The following is an 18,215-nucleotide window of genomic DNA, read 5'->3' on the forward strand; positions in this document are numbered from 1 at the left end:
GACAGATTGCAAAAGCCAGAAGGAGAGCTCAAAGATGGTTGGGAAGAAAAATGGGATGGATGCCAACTCACCCCCAGGAGGGCGTCGTGGGCCCCAGTGACGGTGAAGAAAGAGATGAAGCACAGCACTCCAGCTCTCATCTTCCCACGACCCAGGAGCAGCAGCCAGGGGCATAGTCTGCGACGAGACACGCAGCGGACCAGACAAGGCTGGGGCACAGAAATGGGCAGCTCAAGACAACACGAAAAAATACGCGCAGAGGTCGGGCCTGACCGAGCTGATTCAAACCCCTGATGGTGTGATTATTTTTCCACTTCAGGGAGCCTGAGACACCATTACTTTTGCTTCCCTCATAGAAGTAGTAAATTTCCATCTTTATAAACCTACTAGAAACTGCTCTAGAGCCCCCTTCCAGGTGATAAAATTTGATTAAACACAGAGTTTTTAAAACTCATGACTTGCTTGATATTGTAACTAGGGGATCCAACATCGTCTTTTGTGTTTCCTTTTCACCTCGGGAAAGACAAACGTTGATCTAACAAAGGAACCTTAGTTATAACCTTAGTAACATCAGGATAGATTCTGAGTGTTGACCATGAACATGACAATGAATCAGTCCAGTAAATTTCCTTCTTTATAGTTGAAGCAATCACTAACAAATTTCCCTTAGTTTATGGACAATTATTTTTCAAATAATTTGGATAAAATCGAGTTCATAGAAATGGTCATAAAATGAATCATTTATACCCAGGTGATTTGATGTCAAAGAAAAATCATAGTAAGTCAACATTGCTCTGTCCAATAGCCAGCTCCTCAGTCATACCAGGGACAGTACCCACACACGGCTAGTGGCTACCCCATTGCCAAACATTTAATTCCACAGCATTGATCAAGCCTAGAGGAATATCTTCCAGTGGCTTTTCAACCTTTCTTTTGCATCACAACAGAAAAAGATGAAAATGATGTTCTCCTAATTCATTGGGGTAACTATCCTATATTAACAGGGTAAAGAACACAGCCCTGGGCTCTCCTTCCAGCCCTTACCTTGCTTCCTGGGAGTGCTGTGAGCCTCAAACAAATGCTGCTGCCCACCAGCGCTGCCTCACATCCTGCCTGCTGATCTATAGAGAAGAGAGAGGGCATTAGAGACGGGGCAAGGGCGACCACAGCCATGGCCTGTTTCTGCTTCCAGGGAAGCATGAAAAATAGGCAATGTGATGCCTGTGACTTTTGAATTGGTCTTTTCCTCTTGGGTAGACACTGCTCTCGTGCCTCGTGTTCCTGTTGGCCACTGACTCCTCAATCTCCCACGTAAGCGTCTTTAGGCAGCAACCCAGGCTTCCGATCCTTCTTCAGGGTCTTGCTTCCCAGCACCTGTCTGCCCTGAGTCCTGTTCCCTCTGGCCTGCTGGGCTTTCTGCTTTCCACAAGTGATGGTTCTTTGTCTTTACAACAGTGTTTTGCAGTCCATTTTTGATAGGGTTTGATAGAAAGAAACGTATGTTATATAACATGAATACATGTACACATACATACATACAAATTTTATTACACGTGTACGTGTGTACGTATACACAGACACAGATAGATGCATGAAATGACTGAGCTGTTTTGTGAAGCAGAACTTAATTCTTGCCTGAGATGTGTCCTTGATATTTTCTACTTGGTTTTATGTCATTTCATTTTTATTAGCAAATTGTCATGTTCACCTAAACTGATTTTATGAAATCCTTATCAAGCACAGCCACGTTGCAGAGGGAGCTCGTGTTCTCGTCAGCCTCCCCTCTCTATTTTTTTTTCACTTCCAGGGAAGATTTTTAAAATGTGAATTCCTGGGAACTGTTAAGACTTCAGTATATGGTGCTGGAACTTTCAAATAGGATCACAGTCGTGGTGAGAGCAATCGGTGCTCTTGGTGAGAGCTCTCTGTGCCAGAGCCTGCTTCCACATGGGAGGCGTGGTCTTCACAGGGGACTCTCTGTCTCTGTCCGTCTGTCTCTCCCTCTCTCACACACACACACATATACATACATGCACATATACACCCTCTCTAACTCTGGAGAGTCTTCTCTCTCTTACATGTAGTCCAGGCCTGAGGCTGCAAACCCAGCTCAAGAAGGCCTATTGACAGCATTGGGCATTGTTCAGAAGCCCCTCTCACACTCTCAGCCCTTTACTTCCTCTTCCTCCTATGCTGGATGCGTCTTCCCAGCTGCCTCCTGGGACCTGCTAGAAATTGTCAGCTCTAACTTACAGTCAGGGTTTCAGACCAGTGATTGGGAACTGCAGGTCTGTAAGCTAATCCTGAGTAGACAGACTACAAAGAAAGGAGGACGGAGGAGGAAGAAGAGGGGAAAGGGGGAAGAGGAAAAAAAGAAAACATTTAGATCATTAGAAAATACACATGTCCCTATCTCACCCTAAACTTAGTAAATCTCAGACAAGTCTGGACTTGTCTAGTAAGGCTTAGACAAGTCAGGCTTAGCCATGTGTATTTTTAAAGCGCTACAAGCAGTGCCCACATTCAGGCAGGTTTGAGCACTGCTATTCTCGACTGTTTCTAGATAAGAAAAAAGAATTTTGCACCTAGCTTGGTTCTGCTTTGGGTTTTAAAACCACAGTTTGAACTAATCAAATGTTTTCTTTGATTCCTTGATGTGTATAGCTTTCTCTGGGATAAAGTTAAAAGATTTAGCAAATAAAAATACAAAAAACCCCAAAGAAATTTGAATTTCAAATAATCAATGAATAATTGTTTAGGATAAATACGTCTCATGCAATATTTGGGACATTATTTGCTGTCCAAAATTATTTGTTGTTTATCTGAGATTGAACTGGACATCCTATATTTGACAACTATTCAAAGATGGGGAAAAGGTATCTCAAGGAACAAAAGACAAAACAAATTACATAGCTGGACTGCCCAGGGTTCGAGTTCCAGATTTGAAATTTATTAATTGGATACCCTTTGGCCTTTTCTTAGCTTTCTGTATTTTAATTTACTCATGTAAAGGTGGGAAAAATGATATCTAAGTCATTGGTTTGCAGTAATTGGATGTGTTCTTACAAATAAGGTGCCTGCTATTTCAGTTCCCTCCACCAGTTTGTATAGTTACTTGTGGGATTATGTCAGAATTGGACTTCAGTTCCTAGTCAGGTTCACTTATCAAAAATGGGCTCCTTGGTTGATGACCACCACTGTATAAATGGCAGGATCTTAGCCTTAAGGAAATAAAAGTCTGCTTTTCCAGTAAGTGAATTATCTGACCCAAAGGAGGGTCCCGGCATTAAGAATGTCAGAAAATACTTTGTGTATGTGCAGGTTGGTCACAAATCCCACTGCGCTTTGCCTTTAGAAAATGTAAACTCTATGGTATTTTCATCACTTCCTTTCCAAGCCGGAACAGTCCTGCTTATTAGAAAAATTCTCAGAATCCTTGTGTCCCAGCCACAGACAAGGAGCTATTGTTGTCATTAGAGTACATCCTGTTGCATCACACCTTACAGCTGGCGGTCAGGGATGCCTGCCTCACGGCAGGGTTGGCACCTGCTTCCCTGGGAAGGGCTGGCAGTGGCGGGGCCCCGCCTCCTCACTTCCTTGAATTCATTCAAGTGAATTCACTTCTGATAATCCCTGCCCTTCGGTGTACAGGGAACAATCATTAGAACTTGCCATTATGCCTCTGGAGACCGCTGGCCATCCTCTCCCTGTTCTTTCAGTGTTATATTTATGAACTCCAGGCATCATTTATTTATGTCAACAGCTGTCTCCTTATCAACAGTGCTGCTTGGTTGCAACTACTCACACCTACGCTGTGCAGTGTTTTAGCAACAATCTAATCTTAGGCACAGCTGAACCCCAGGCTGCTGACGATAACCAATTCCATACTTGGAAGAATGTTTGGAGGCTTAGTAAATTTCATGAGCTAGACAAACATCTTCTGGGAGGACAGAAGTAAAAGTTACTTGAAATCTGAATGAATGTCTGTATATGTGTGTGCACAGTAAAATTTGAAATACCTGGTCTATGCTTTAACAGGTTTTTAGCAGACTTCTGTTTATAACCATAGTAGGCAGAGACCTGGCTGGATCAGGCTAAGCTCAGATTTGCCCCTTTTCTGTGAAGACTAATGAAAGTTAAAACTTTTTCAACTTGGTTTCCTCTCCTGCAGAGTAAGGGGGAAAATAAGGTGAGCTCAGATTACCCACATTTGGATTTTATTTTTAAATGCCCATTTCCCCCTTTTCTATTTATACATTATTATTTAATTGTTCTTTCCTTACCATCTGCCAGTCACCAAATCTGATCTGGAAAGAATAAACGTTTTTATTCATCTTTATTCTTTTCTTTATCCTTAAACTGGTGGTTAAATTCTTGAACATCTTTTGAGATGGGCTGAGAGGCTGCTAAGAATTTAGCCCTTAGATCAAGAACAGAGGTGTAATTTTTAAGAATTCTGGAATTATCAGCTCAAGTTGGGGGAGGTGAAACAGGGCAGGGAGTAAAAGGGACAGGTGTGCTCCCACTTCATGGGCACGTGGTACAGGTATATGGCATATCTTTGGGGTGCAGGACACAACTACAAGAGGGACTCTACCTAACAAAGGCAAATACTGTAACCTACTTGCTTATACCCTCACATTAACCCAAAATTTAAAGAAAAGGGGATTCTAGAATTATAAGTCTGAAAGGGACAAAAACATTACTTACCTTCATTACCTCTCCTCTGGGACATTTCACCAATCTGCTAACTTTGGTTTGTTCAACTGCTGCACAGAGTGTCTCAAAAGTCACCCATGATGTCCCCAGATGTAGTGAAAATGGGAAATTGTAGCTAAATGTACCTTATCAACCAAATACACATCACAAAATTATACAAAAATATTTACTACGTGCTGACCGCCTCTTCGTAAAATTTTGTGATGCGTGTTTTGTGAATAAAGGTACACTTAGCTACAATTTCCCATTTTTCTTATGTTTGGCTACTTCATGGGAGACATTTAGGATACACTGTATACTGAGGGCCTCCAGTTTCCCAGACAGTATACCAAGTACTGGCAGGTGACAGTATAGTCATACATTGTAGCTCCACACAGGGTGAGAAACTCCAAAAGCCAACAAACTGCTTTGCCAACAGCTGCTGGGTTGCTGAGGGTCTCTGTCCCAGGATCCTCCTTTAAACTCTCCTGTCATTCATTGAGTGGACGTGCCTTTAGAATTTAGTTTGTGACCCTCTTTCCTAGACTGATTCTTGTCCAACCCCAAACTGAGATGTGTTTTGCTGCTCATTAGAATTTCAGCCCAAGATTATTTCTCCTGTTACTGGTGCTGTCAGCCTGGTGCATCTATCTGCCCCTTCTTAACAAAGATTTGGTTTTTCTATTGAGTCCGCACTTTGTATCCTAGAAGAGCTTCGTTCAGGATGATATGCTCTTCTTAGCTCATCACCCAATACATCTGCTGGCATCCCAATAGAGTTCACTTTCCACAGAAGACCAGCCCAGCTCAGCTGAGTTGTAAGAGACCTGGCTGTAAGCACTTAGGTTCTATTCCAAACCCCTGATAACTGAAGTTTTCTCTAGTCACTTGTGGTCCAGGATAGTGGGAGCTACCAACAAGCCCTTTAAAGGATTATTAACAGCATTCCAAAGAAGGTGCCAAGATGTTCCTTTCAGCCAAACCTTTAGCTTAGAAATAGGGACCCAGCCTTCCTGGAATCCCCAGGCTTACTTTTCATCCCTCTGTCTTTGCTTAGTTTGAGTAGGTAAAGCACAGAAAATCTGAGTTTCCTCTGAGTGTGTTTGCTTTAAAGAAATGTACCTGAACAGAGAAGTGATGGTTACCTTATATGAAGAAACAAGGGTAATTTTTTCTAATTTACAAAATAGTTTTATACTTACTAATAATATACTAACTAATCTACAAAATAGTTTTATACAGTTACAAATACTGTAACCTACTTGTTTATACCCTCACATTAACCCAAAATTTAAAGGTAAGTATATTATTACTATACTATACTACTATACTAATAATATACTAATTTATAAAATAGTTTTATTCAGTTATAAATACAGTAACCTACTTGCTTATACACTCACATTAACCCAAAATATTAAAAAAATTCTAGAATTATAAGCCTGAAAGGGACAAACAAAATCACTTAACTTTGTTACCCCTCCCCTGGAACTCTTCATCAATCTGCTAACTTTTGTTTGTTAACTGCTGCACAGGGTGTCTCAAAAGTCACCCTGATTTGATAATTTGGGCAATTGTATATATGAAGTGGGAATGATTTCTACTACACACTTGCAGAAAAATCAAAAAGGTAAACCTAAATTTTAAATAAAAAGAATGTGTCAACTATTTACCTAAATTTCTCTCCCAAAGAACCTCATATTTCCCTGAGACGACGAGATAGTTCATTTTGGTTGCCTGGCGCATGATTTTAACAAGTTCATGGTCATTAATTTGATCCGCATCTGAGTTTCTTACAAAGGAGCTCTCTTTGTGCAGGAAAAAGAAAGGTATATGTTTTGATCTGTCTTGTTAATAACGGGAATGTCTTCAACAACGTTTAAGGCGGCTCAAATGTCTAAGGATGAAAACACACTCCATCAGGCCTGCTGGCGGAATCCCATAGAACAGGCTCTGTGGGACCTTGAGATATAGATGGGGAGATTAAAGACGTTACAAACCTTACTTAGGAGCTCCATTTTTAAATGAGAATAAAACAGTTTCTGACTTATATCTGACCTCTCATTCAAGACTCATCTTGATAAATCTTCCTTGTTTGAAATGTATCAGAAACTTGAACTCTGCACATTTCCCTCTATGTACATATCGGAATTATCATCGTATAATTTCTCAATCATACTTCCCAGCTGATTCTTCTAGAAACAGAACCAGTGGACTGGCATTCCACTTAGCCTGAAAATGTCCTGTAAATCCATACTTAGCAACCTCCAAGGCTCACACCGAACAGAATGATGAACAAAGTCATGATCACAGCATTTTGACTTGACACAATCTGTCCCCAAGCTTCCCTTCTGTTAAAGTACCTCTCATGTATCCTATGTCAGGGAAAGCAAGCGTTTTCTAGGTTAAAAGTGCTGCTTCAAAAAGTTTATATATTTAGAGTTCTGATAGACGTGGCCACCTTGGCCTCCTACTTTGTACCCATTCATATTCCGTAATAAGGTGCAGAGATGCCTCTTGCATCACACCGTATGCAATATCTTTTTAATGTTGGCAAACTAAAAGGCGAGATTATTTTATTGTTTTAATTTTCATGTGTTTGATTATTAGTGAAATCAAGCATGTTTCAGATATTTATTGGCCAATATTTTTCTGGTTTGACGAAGGCATTCTTCTAAGTTTTGTTCTTTTAATTGGGGTATTCTTTTTCAAAAAAATAAAACTGCTCTTGGGGAGTTCTTTATGTAGCATGGATATTAGTTCTTTATTACTTATTTTATCAATAATTGCTCATGGCTTGTGTTTCATCTTTTAACCTTTTATATTTTCTTTCTTCTCTACAAAAGATAAATGTTCATGAGATCACATCTGTCAGTTTTTTCCACTGAAGATTTTAAATCTGGGGTCATGCTAAAAAATTTTTTTTTCTGTAAAAAGATTGTAAAAACATTCTCCTCTATTTTATCCTAACACCTTTTTAGTTTTTCAAATTATTTTTAACACATTTAAATCTTTTATCCTCTTGGATTTAATTTAGGTTTGGGGATTCACTTTCATTTCCTCCAAATGATTTGCCATTTGTGCCAACAACATTTCTTGACTAAACCAATTTTTTATCAAGACCACCTTGATAATTCTGTACCAATTCTAAAGCCTACCTTTTACATATAATAAAATTCTGACTTAAACATATTTTTTAATTCTACTGCTATCTGTGTTTTTTCTTCTACTAAATAACCTGCTTCATGAATATCTTGGTCAATAACATAGAAAAGTGTTTGTTATATGCCTAAAAAATATATCATTAAGTGCCCTATCAGAAATAATTAGCCTGACTCTCTAAGAGAGCAAACATAGGGAAGTCTCCAAGCAGAGGAAGGCTGAAGGGCAAACACACTAATGAAAGGGTTCATGGAAAATATAATCCTCTTAGTACAAACTCTCTTTACTAAAAGCATTGCAGGTGTGAATCTGTTTCATTATGACAAGGTGTCTTAACACCACAAAGGTATAATAAACATGAATATCTGTTTATCCCTAAACATGAAAGGAACCTTTAATCATTAGGCTTTAAAATGTTATTTTATGAGAAAGAACAAGGAAATTTTTTAAAGGCTTTGTTTAAAACAACACAAAACAAAAAGGATTTCCAAGATTTGAGGACCTCCAGAGACTAAAAATTAATATTTGCTTACAGGACCTAGAGATACCATGAGGGCCATATTTGTGTAGCTCTCTGTTAGTAAGACAAAATTATATTTTGCAGTTTTAGGACCACAAACCTCATTGCTATTTGCCTCTTTGCATTTTATTTATCCAACTGACTACACATGAGGAATGATTATATATGTACAATGAAATCCCAGGGCATTTCCGCTTCTTTTGTTAATTCCCAAGGATTTGCATTCTCAGCATGCCAAAGCCAGGCTTCCATCAGCTGTCAACCCGCTGTGAGAGGCTCACAGGAGTCTGGTGAGTTTGCTGGGGCAGGGGTGTGATAAGAGGGCCTCCCCTGCCTGCGAGGTTTGTATGCTGGAGTGCAAATTTAGGAAGGCTTCAAACAGTAGTGCATAAAAGAGAGTATATTTCGGGCCACGATGCAATAGACCTTTAGTACTATCCCCCAGGTTTCTAAGATAGGTTTCCATTTCATAGCTATTGAAATGGTATTTCTATCTGGTCAAGGACTGTGTAGACCTTGACATCCTGCATTTGCTCAAACGCAATCTAGAAGCCCCAAGACACACATTTGGGAATAGCGTTTCCCCCTTTTCGATAGCTATGCTTATTCCCTGCATCCAGCAACAGTTCACATCAGCCTGTGATCGTGCTGACACTAACTTGCACGCACTCTCCTATTTCCAATCTTACTGCTTATGGCTACCATCCTACAGATTAAATAACAAGAGCAAGCAGAACTAAATAATTTGCTCAAGGTCACACTACTTGTCAGTTGTTAAATAAAGTATCATTTGGCCATTATTGTAAACTTGTAGTTAATTTTGGTTATGGTTAGATAATGAGTGGTATATTCTGCCTTGAATAAAGAATATAATAAAAGGTTTGTGCTAATATTCTGATGCATTACAGAATGTAGCTTTATCTATTTTTTATGCTCTCCTCTGTCATCTGTAGCCTATAGGTGTAATCATCAAGTTTAGCTTAATAGAGATCATCATGGAAAAGCCAAGGTCATCACTTCCCCATGCCTGTCCCACCTTGACCTTCTTTCTCTACCTCCTTCAACATCTTTTCATCACTTTGTCTCTGGCACTGGCTGTTACATAGGATATCAGGTTCACATAAGTGGATTTTTCATGAAAAAAAGAAGAGGATAAAGAAAAATCATAAATCTTCAAGGCCAACCAGTCAAAAAATAAAGTGTGTTACACGGATTTGGAGAAGCAGCAGAAGAAATGGTTATGAGAGACTATTTGGGGATTTTGAGGACACCAGGGAAGGAGTTGAGTTGAGTACTATCTGGGCACATTGGTCATATAGTGATTCAAGCAAAGTTTAAAGTAATTCATCTGGAAGTGAAAATAAATAATTTTCTCGAGCATAATGTCATTTTAAGAAATTGGTATGCTTAAAAAAATTCCTAATTAATGGAAGCCATACAACTGACATTTTTAACAAGTATACTTGGTGGAGCCTTTTTTTTTCCCAGTCAATCTATCTCCCAGGCATACCAGAAGGATAGGGGGTACTATGTTATGAGAGAGAGAGACAGAGAGAGAGAAGGTGCTTTGAGACAGAAATCCTGGAGTTTGAGACTCAGCCAATCACCCTGCTGTACAGATAGCAAGAGCTGAACTCTGTTGTTTCTGCCTGTTGCTTTTTCAATGCTGTTCTTCTATTTAGACTCCTTCAGGAAATGAGATATGGAAATTAAAATTTTCCCCAAGGAGAAAAAAAACTCAGATTAATGGGTAGCCCCGATGATAGGAACCGCATCTGTCAGCTTACCTGGCGATCTCTCTCTTCACACGACAGTTTGAGGGAGCCCCTCCAGCAGTGGACTGTGGCTCAGTCACTCCCCACGCCGTCTGAAAAGGCAGCATTAATATCTGCACGGCAGCTCGAGGGCATGAACACGGGTCCACTGATCCAGCAGCAACTCCAGACACACCTTGCCTGCCTTTGCAGGCAGACAGACCCAGGACACACCCCCTTCAAGAAGGAAAAAAGAAATGCTTTTCTGCTAACTCTCCCTGCCCCTTAGAGTCAATATCAAGTTTGGTAAGAGGAAGGAGGTCAGGACCCAAGACTTACCGATTCTCCCTACAGACTTAGAGGAATGTCCGAAATCACAGAAGGGAAATGGGAGAAAAATGCTCTAGGGGCACATGGAACACCTCTGTCCTAAATCAGTTTATGACAAAGTGCCACTCCCTTGAGCTCTTCGGTCCAGCCTCTGGACACGTCGGGTCATACCCCATGAAGCTGAAGGAATGCAGCCCCTCATGTGTAATTCCAGGCAGGTGGGGGCAGATATTATGCTTCCGTTTCCAACTTTTTCTGCTCAAGGCTAAAGGATCAAATTGCTGCTTTCCCAGATAAAGGAACTTCAGACTTCTGGGTAGGGGAGTAAGAAATGGGCGCTGGCAGAAGACAGCAGCAGGGTGTGTGCGGAGAGTGGATGCTTTCAGTCTGCTCTTTGTCCTTAGAAGACCCAGAGCTAAACCTGATTGACTTCTTTCATACAAATGTATTTCCTTTCTAAGGAGGCACGCAACTTGAAAACTATGAAGGGTCAAGTTTCATTAGGTGTTATGTCTTTAGGCACGCTGCCTCATAAATTACTTTGGGTCAGAGTAACCGCAAATGCTGACCACCACCACCACGTCTATGTTAGCCAGATATCATTGTGTTATGGAAAGATAAGGGGGACAATAATATGCTAATTATCAGAAGTACTGCCAAAAAGAACATAACAGGTGTCTCTGAAATCCATTGATTTTTTTAAATTTCAGATTAAGTGAGGGTATGAACAATTAGGTTACAATGTTTGCATTTGTTAGGAAGAGTCCCTGTAATCTGTTGATTCGTTAACTTTCTATTCCTGTGTTTAAGCATTCCACATTCTACAAAAGACTGGAGGTGGCTTCCAAGGCAAATGCACAAAACAAAATAGTATCAGGGTAGAAATAAAGAAACATGAATTACAAAACTCTGTGTAAACTATATGAATTATCAAAAGAGAAACTGTATAATCAATTAAGAGAAATAATGCAAATAATAATCTGGGATTATCATGTGTTATACATTGGAAACTTAACTCTAGGGACAGAGCTTTCTATCAGTTAAAGTAAAGGAGAAGACGGTCGAGTACATTGTTCTTATTGTCAGAAAAGAGGAAAGATCCACCTTCTTATGAGAAGCAAATGGCCTTTGGAGAAGTAAACTCGAATAGAAATATCTTTTCTTAGGGCGAACAATGCTATTCCCACCAACATTTGAGCCCAGATTTTCATGTTGAAGGCCTTTCATGCTGTGCAGGCCTAAACCCGGTGTGACAGTCTCACTCCCCACACCAGGTGAGCCACTCGAGCCACATCACGAACAGCCCATGATTCACATTCACGGCCAAGTCTGGATCTGGCCCAGCGGAAAAGCTATCAGGAGAATGGGGCTTACCTGACAAGTGTTCAAGGAAACCCCCAATTGTTCAAGGCACCAACCATTGTTCCCTTGTCCCTCGCCAGCTGGGGTAGAATAAAACTGAACTCATAATTTCATGTAGTTAATTCTGTTTTCTCCATGGGACTTTTTTGTAGTTTCCTGTAGAGACTTGTTTTAGAATCCATGTAACTAGAGGCTAAATTTCCATTCAAAAGCACATGGACTTTGGTTTTTTGTTGTTGTTGTTGTTGTTTGTTTGTTGACAAAGTCTCACACCATTACTCTCATTAGAGTGCCATGGCATCATCACGGCTCACAGGCCCTCAAACTCTCAGGCTCAAGCAATTCTCTGGCCTCAGCCTCCTGAGTTGCTGGGACTATGGCTAGTTATTCCAGTTTTAGTAGAAATGGGATCTCTTGCTCAGGCTGGTCTCAAACTGCTGAGCTTAGACGATCCACCCTCCGCAGTCTCCCAGAGTGCTAGGATTACAGTGGTGAGCCACTGCACCAGGCTGCTCGTGGACTGTTAGAAATACATACTCTCGCTCAGCTGATCCAATGTTCTAACATCTTAGGATTAGAGAGGCCGTCTTTCCAGTTCCGTGCTTCCCTTTTCCTACTGTCTGTTAAGATGCGAGTGCTGTAGTAAGTCACTGACATTTTAGAAGGGACGTGTTCATCGTGTTCATCGAGTGGGACTAACGATCTGCTAATTCCTTGGGCAGGAAAGTGGCTAAAGAAGGGGAGTGGGGGTGGGCAGGGGTAAGGAAGCCACAGGAGGGTAGGGTGGCCAAGCAGCGCAGAGCTTAGGAGGGGAGCGCTTAGAGCTGAGAGGGAAGCTCCCTGTGTCATTGAAGCCCAGCAACCTCATGGGGTCAGTGTGCGGCCCTCAGAACCACAGAGGGCCCTACAGTTTCATATTCCACCAAACATTTTAGCAAATGCTAGAGGATCAGGCAACAAGCAGACAGTAAAGATTTCTTGAGTGCATTTGGGTTTGAGGAAACTCTGAATCCAAACAAAAGAGTGCATTTAACAGCCTTTTGGTTTCATATTTAATAAAAGGACATCATACTGTGTCTAATATTTAGGTTGTTTCATAAATAGGGTGTATTTTTTGAAACTGATGACTCACCAGTAAGTCAGTTACTCACCCCTTTTAGTTTCCTCCTGAGAATCTGTTAAACCATGCTATGCTAAAGTCCTCAGTACTTCCTGGTGAGTTTGTGGGGCCCCCACGTCTCTGCAAAGGACAGAGGGCACACGGAAGCCACACTGGGACACATTACCTTATGAGTCCAAGACAAAGCTAACCCTCTGTCACCAGAGATCAGGAAAGTTTATTGTGTTTCTAGTTTGAGTCCCAGGTTGTAGCTCTATCTGCTACAAAATATCGCAGGCAGGAACCAGGTGTCTACCCAGGCATAAGGAGCCAACTAGACAAAGGCATTTGCTTCATCTTGTCTACTTTACATTCCACAAATGCAGAAGAACAAGAAGAAATAGCTATGGTTGAGGAAGAGCACCAAGCTTTTAACGTCATCTGCTTATTTGTGTTGGTTTTGACAACAGTCTGATGGCTTGATTTCCCCGAAAAAGAGCAGAGTCGCATGAATAAGCAGCAATGAACCCGAGTGCCAGGAGAAAGGAGATGGCAAACAAAATCGTGGTATTGGAATTTGTTGTCTAAAACCATATAATGGCCACACACTTGCCCTGAGTGACTACAAAGTGCTGGGAAATATCTAAGTTAGACAGACCAGCAGGTGCACCAGGGTAAACCCACTCAGGGAAGCAGGGCCCCAGTGGCCATTCCATCCATCAGATGTGCTGAGCACTCTTTGAGCTTGATCTCAGGGGCTGCGAACACAAATAGTAGACTTGAAGGATTCAAGAGTGGGAAAGGCCCTGAACTGTTTCAGGTGGCTTTCTTTCATAAATTGCAAAATGTTTTAAAACAATAAAAAAAAAAGTCCAATATAAGTTTTTTTAAAAATGAAAGGAGTAAAGAGAATATAAAATGTAAACCACAGGGAGATCTTCCTAACTAATACAGTAAGACAATCAAACCTGGATAGAGGCTCTTACTACCCAGAACTAGGACTTAAAATTAGAAGAGGTGAATAGGAAATTACTGGACTGTTTGAGGACAAATCTTGCCAATGTGACTTACAAGAAACTACTTGGTGGTGGGGAAAAGGCTGGCATTGCATACTAATTTTATTGCTACTTAGCACTGAAATACAGGGCCTTAGAATAAGCAAAGGGAGAGCTCACAGGAGTGTGGGAAATCTTTACAGTACCCTGTTAGAGACAGGCATAGCAATCTACAAATATGGAAACTGACCAGGCAGCTTATGAGAAGAGGAAATGGACCATCAAGCCCCTGGTATCAGCTGGCATTTACTGAGCACCTCCTACACGCCAGGTACTGTTCTGAGCAGGTCCTGCCAGGCAGTCGCCACTCTCATTCCTATTTTACAGATGGGACATTCAATACACAGCAGTCCAGTAAATGATGAGCCAGGACACCAACGCGGGCTGACGTCTGTGCTGTTAACCTCTACTGCTCTTTAAAAACAGACGAAAAATGCAAATAGAAGTGTCTGACCTTTCTGAAACAACCCAAGAAAAGGCAAAGGCAAACACAGGTACTAATGAGACAGAGCGTTCTTATTCCTGACCTTCCTTAATAGATTGGAGATCTACCAAAGTCCTATAGAACCCACACTTGTATTTCATTCAACAAGTAAGCTTCAAATGTCACTAAATTCAAGGTTGTGGGTAAAGTTGGCAGAGCCAGGCAAGACTCCATCCATGACCTCTAATCAGTTCAGAATGTACAGTATCTGAATGCCAGAGAGAAGACCAAGCTATGAACTATAAAATAAATAAGCTCTTTTTATTTATTTTTTTTTTTTGCTCACTCTGCCTGTCTTTAAAGTGAGAATTATATTGCAGACCAAGCAGTTCGCCTCTCCAAGCTCAGATGACCCTCCTGAATTCACAGGAAAGGCACCACAGCAGGCACCAAATCACATCCTGCATGATCACATGATACACAGGAATTCAGACGGAGGACAGGGCAGCCTCAATGGAGAAGTTCAACCTGCTATGGCTTACAAGAATCCCTCTTTCACTGTACAGATTCTAGAGTCCCAGACCCTTTACAGTAGAGCACATTTCTCTACCAGCCTAAAGCATCAGCAAGAAGCAACCCCAAAGAGGCTCCTGGGGCACATGAGGCTGCCAGATTAGAAGCTGCAACCCACCAGACTGTCACACTCAGTGTGTTGAAGCGGGTATCCCAGGGGAGGAGAAGCTCTCCTAGAACAAAATTAATCTGAGTCCATCCCTGGGAAATTTTCTCTCATGTTGTGGCTGTGCTCAGCTTCTTCATGTGGACAAACAGCTGAAGAAAATATGGCCTGAGATTAGAACATTCTTTTTCTCTTAAAGTATTGTTTCTTCTGAGCAAACCCCAGATTGACCCTGAGGCTTCTAAATGTCCTTTGAGCAAAGGGAGACATCTAGTGGCAAAGATAAACAGTGTGGAAGAGGTCACCGGCTTCCAAAACCACCATGGGATACAATCCTTTCATTGCTCCGAGGGGGCCCTGAGGAGAGGAGGAGAAAGGGCACCCTCTGTGTGCCTGGATTACCTTCTCCAGATCTGCAGGGTAAAGAGCCTACTTGGAGCAGAGTTCGATTCATTTCTCTATTTAGTTATTCAACATTTCTAGTAAATGTCTATGAGGCGCAAGAGACTGTGTTAGGCTCTAAGACTTCAAAATCTATAAATACTACTTTCAAGGATCTTATAGTTCAATGGAAAGGCTAGGCCAGCCACAATGAGTTAAAGTACTTTGCGATAAGGGCTGACCACACTGAGCTGCAGAAGGTTATAGAAGAGGCACTTACATGAATCTTTGAGGGTAAGAGGAAGAAATGTCTAAACCACAGGTCTCAAACTGGCACCCTATGGGCCCCATCTGGCTCACAGATGTGTTTTGTTTGGATCGTGCAGTGTTTTTATAACTCTGAATTAGTTGCCAACATTTAAACTTTGGGGATTTCACATGAAAACCCAGAGGAAGATGGGACAATACCAGTTCCATATTCCTTCAAGGTCATATTCAACTGGAGCTGAGTAAAAATTGCCTTCCTAATACTTTTTTCATAACAGCCAATAATTTACTTATTTCAGTGAAATTTTAGTACATTTAACATGGACCTGGTGCAAAACTCAAAATTATAAAAGTATAGTCCTTGAAAAATAAGTCTCCCAGTACCCCTGTTCCATAGCCAAACAGTCCTCATCTACTAAAAGACCACTTTACCAGTTAGAGATTGTATAAACAGTTTACACCAAAGTTAATTTTATCAGGATTAAAATTTTAAACATAAAACTATAAAGATAGTAGAAGAAAACAGAGCATTGTTGCTGGTGTACTCTTTAAATAACTTATTGGTTTAATTGACAAAGACATTTCGAAAGTAAGACCAAAACCCATGTGTCACAAAAAGGAAAAAAATGTGTTTGACTACAGTAAAAGAAAAAAAAAAAAAAAAAAGCCCTGGAAAAGGATATTTTCAATTTGTGTAATAAATGACTCTTTTCTTTAATATGTAAATAGTTCTTTAAAATCAATATGAAAAAGATACAACCAAAGACACAAATGGACAAAGGGATATATATGACCAAAAAGAAGGATACAAACAGTTCTAACATATGTGAAAAGCAAAGAAACATCTTGAAAATGAATAATAAAACAATAATGAAATATTATTTTTTACCTCTTAGGTAGGCAAAGATCAAAGGGGCTAGTGACAATATTGTTGCAGGTAGGAGGAAACAGGAAATCTCAGACATAGCTAGTGGGAGTATAAATCAGTAAATCTGCTGTAATTTTTAAAATTTAAATGTCCTTTGACCTAGTAATTTTATTTCTAAGAATATATTATATCTGCAAAATGATATCTATACAAGTATATTCAGTCCAGAATTATTTGTAATATATGAAGATTGGAAATAACCTAAAAGTCCACCAATAGGTATGGTGCATTATATTTGTTTAAAATGTGTTGCATATTCAAGACGTGAACCTTTTTCTCTAAGCAATTGAAATACTGAGATTGTTACTACAAGGCAGACTAATATAGAGATTAGCACTAGACGCAATGCAAAAGCTGCCATAAGGGAAATTGGATAATATAGAGCATTTACTTCTGGTCCGGTCAATGGGCAGCAAACAACTTGCTATTGAAAACTAGTTGGTGTGTCCTGATGCACCGAAACATTGGCAATAACCCGAATGGCAGACACATGCTGAACTAGTGTGTGGCTTCAGGCAAAGAAGTTATAGTCTCTTTTCGCACAGCCAGTGCCTCTCTTGACAGTAAAATTCTCGGGTACTCTATCTACTTTATTTCAATTAGCCCTATGTACCAATAGCTATGCCTCAAATTCTTTTCCAGGCAGGCACCTTGAGCATTGTCAGGCTATGTACAGTGCAGAGCTGGAACACTGGATGTGCCAGGGAAACTCAATATCCATACACAGAAGCATGAAACCAGACCCTTTTCTCTCATCATGTACAAAAATAAAATCAAAACGGATTAAAGATTAAAGTCTAAAATCTGAAACTATTAAAAGAAAACTTTGGGGAAATGCTTCAGAACATTGGTCTTGGCAATCAATGATTTCTTGAGCCATATCCCCAAGGCACAGGCAACCCAAGCAACATTTTAAAATGGGATCACATTAAGCTAAAAACATTCTGCCCGGCAAAGGAAGCAACCCACAAAGGGAAGAGAGAACCCACAGAATGGGAGAAAATATTTTCAAAATACTCCTCCAACAAGAGATTAATAACTAGAACATATGGGGAGCTTCAAGAACTAAATGGGAAAAAAATAAATAATTTAATTTAAAAAATGGGCAAAGAATCCAAACAGACATTTCTCAAAAGAAGACATACAAACAGCCAATAGGTATATGAGAAAATTTGCAACATTATTAGTCAACAGAGAAATACAAATCAAAACTACAATGAGGTAGCATCTCACCCCAGTTAAAATGGCTTTTATCAAGAAGACAGGTGATAACAAATGCTGGTGTGGATGTGGAGGAAAGAGAACTCTCACACTCTGTTGCTGGGGATGTAAGTTAGTGCAGCCACTACAGACAGCAGTATGGAAGTTCCTCGGAAATCCCATTGATTCAGTATGTCAGAAAGGTGTCTGTGTCCCCATGTTTATTCTCGCAGGGTTTACTACAGCCAAGATTTGGAATCAACCTCAGTGTCCATCAACAGATAGATGGATAAAGAAAAGGTGGTATACATCCAACACAATATCATATGACCCCCCAAAAGAATGAAATCCTGTCA

At 40.5% G+C, this 18,215-nt stretch overlaps 1 protein-coding gene across 2 annotated transcripts in view; it reads right to left on the reverse strand.

Annotated features, from left to right (window-relative positions):
- Window positions 1–140, reverse strand: part of ADGRF1 (adhesion G protein-coupled receptor F1) — a 26,134-nt gene extending 25,994 nt beyond the window's left edge. For both annotated transcript variants that reach the window (XM_023512880.1, XM_012804716.1), the window contains exon 1: window positions 72–140. In XM_023512880.1, the coding sequence (XP_023368648.1) occupies window positions 72–140 (69 nt within the window). The remainder of the gene's footprint in view (window positions 1–71) is intronic.
- Between the last annotated feature and the right edge of the window lie 18,075 nt (window positions 141–18,215).

The sequence above is a fragment of the Otolemur garnettii genome, unplaced genomic scaffold (genome assembly GCF_000181295.1).
Source record: "Otolemur garnettii isolate 467f Iridium unplaced genomic scaffold, OtoGar3 scaffold00031, whole genome shotgun sequence".
NCBI classification, from domain to species: Eukaryota; Metazoa; Chordata; class Mammalia; order Primates; family Galagidae; genus Otolemur; species Otolemur garnettii.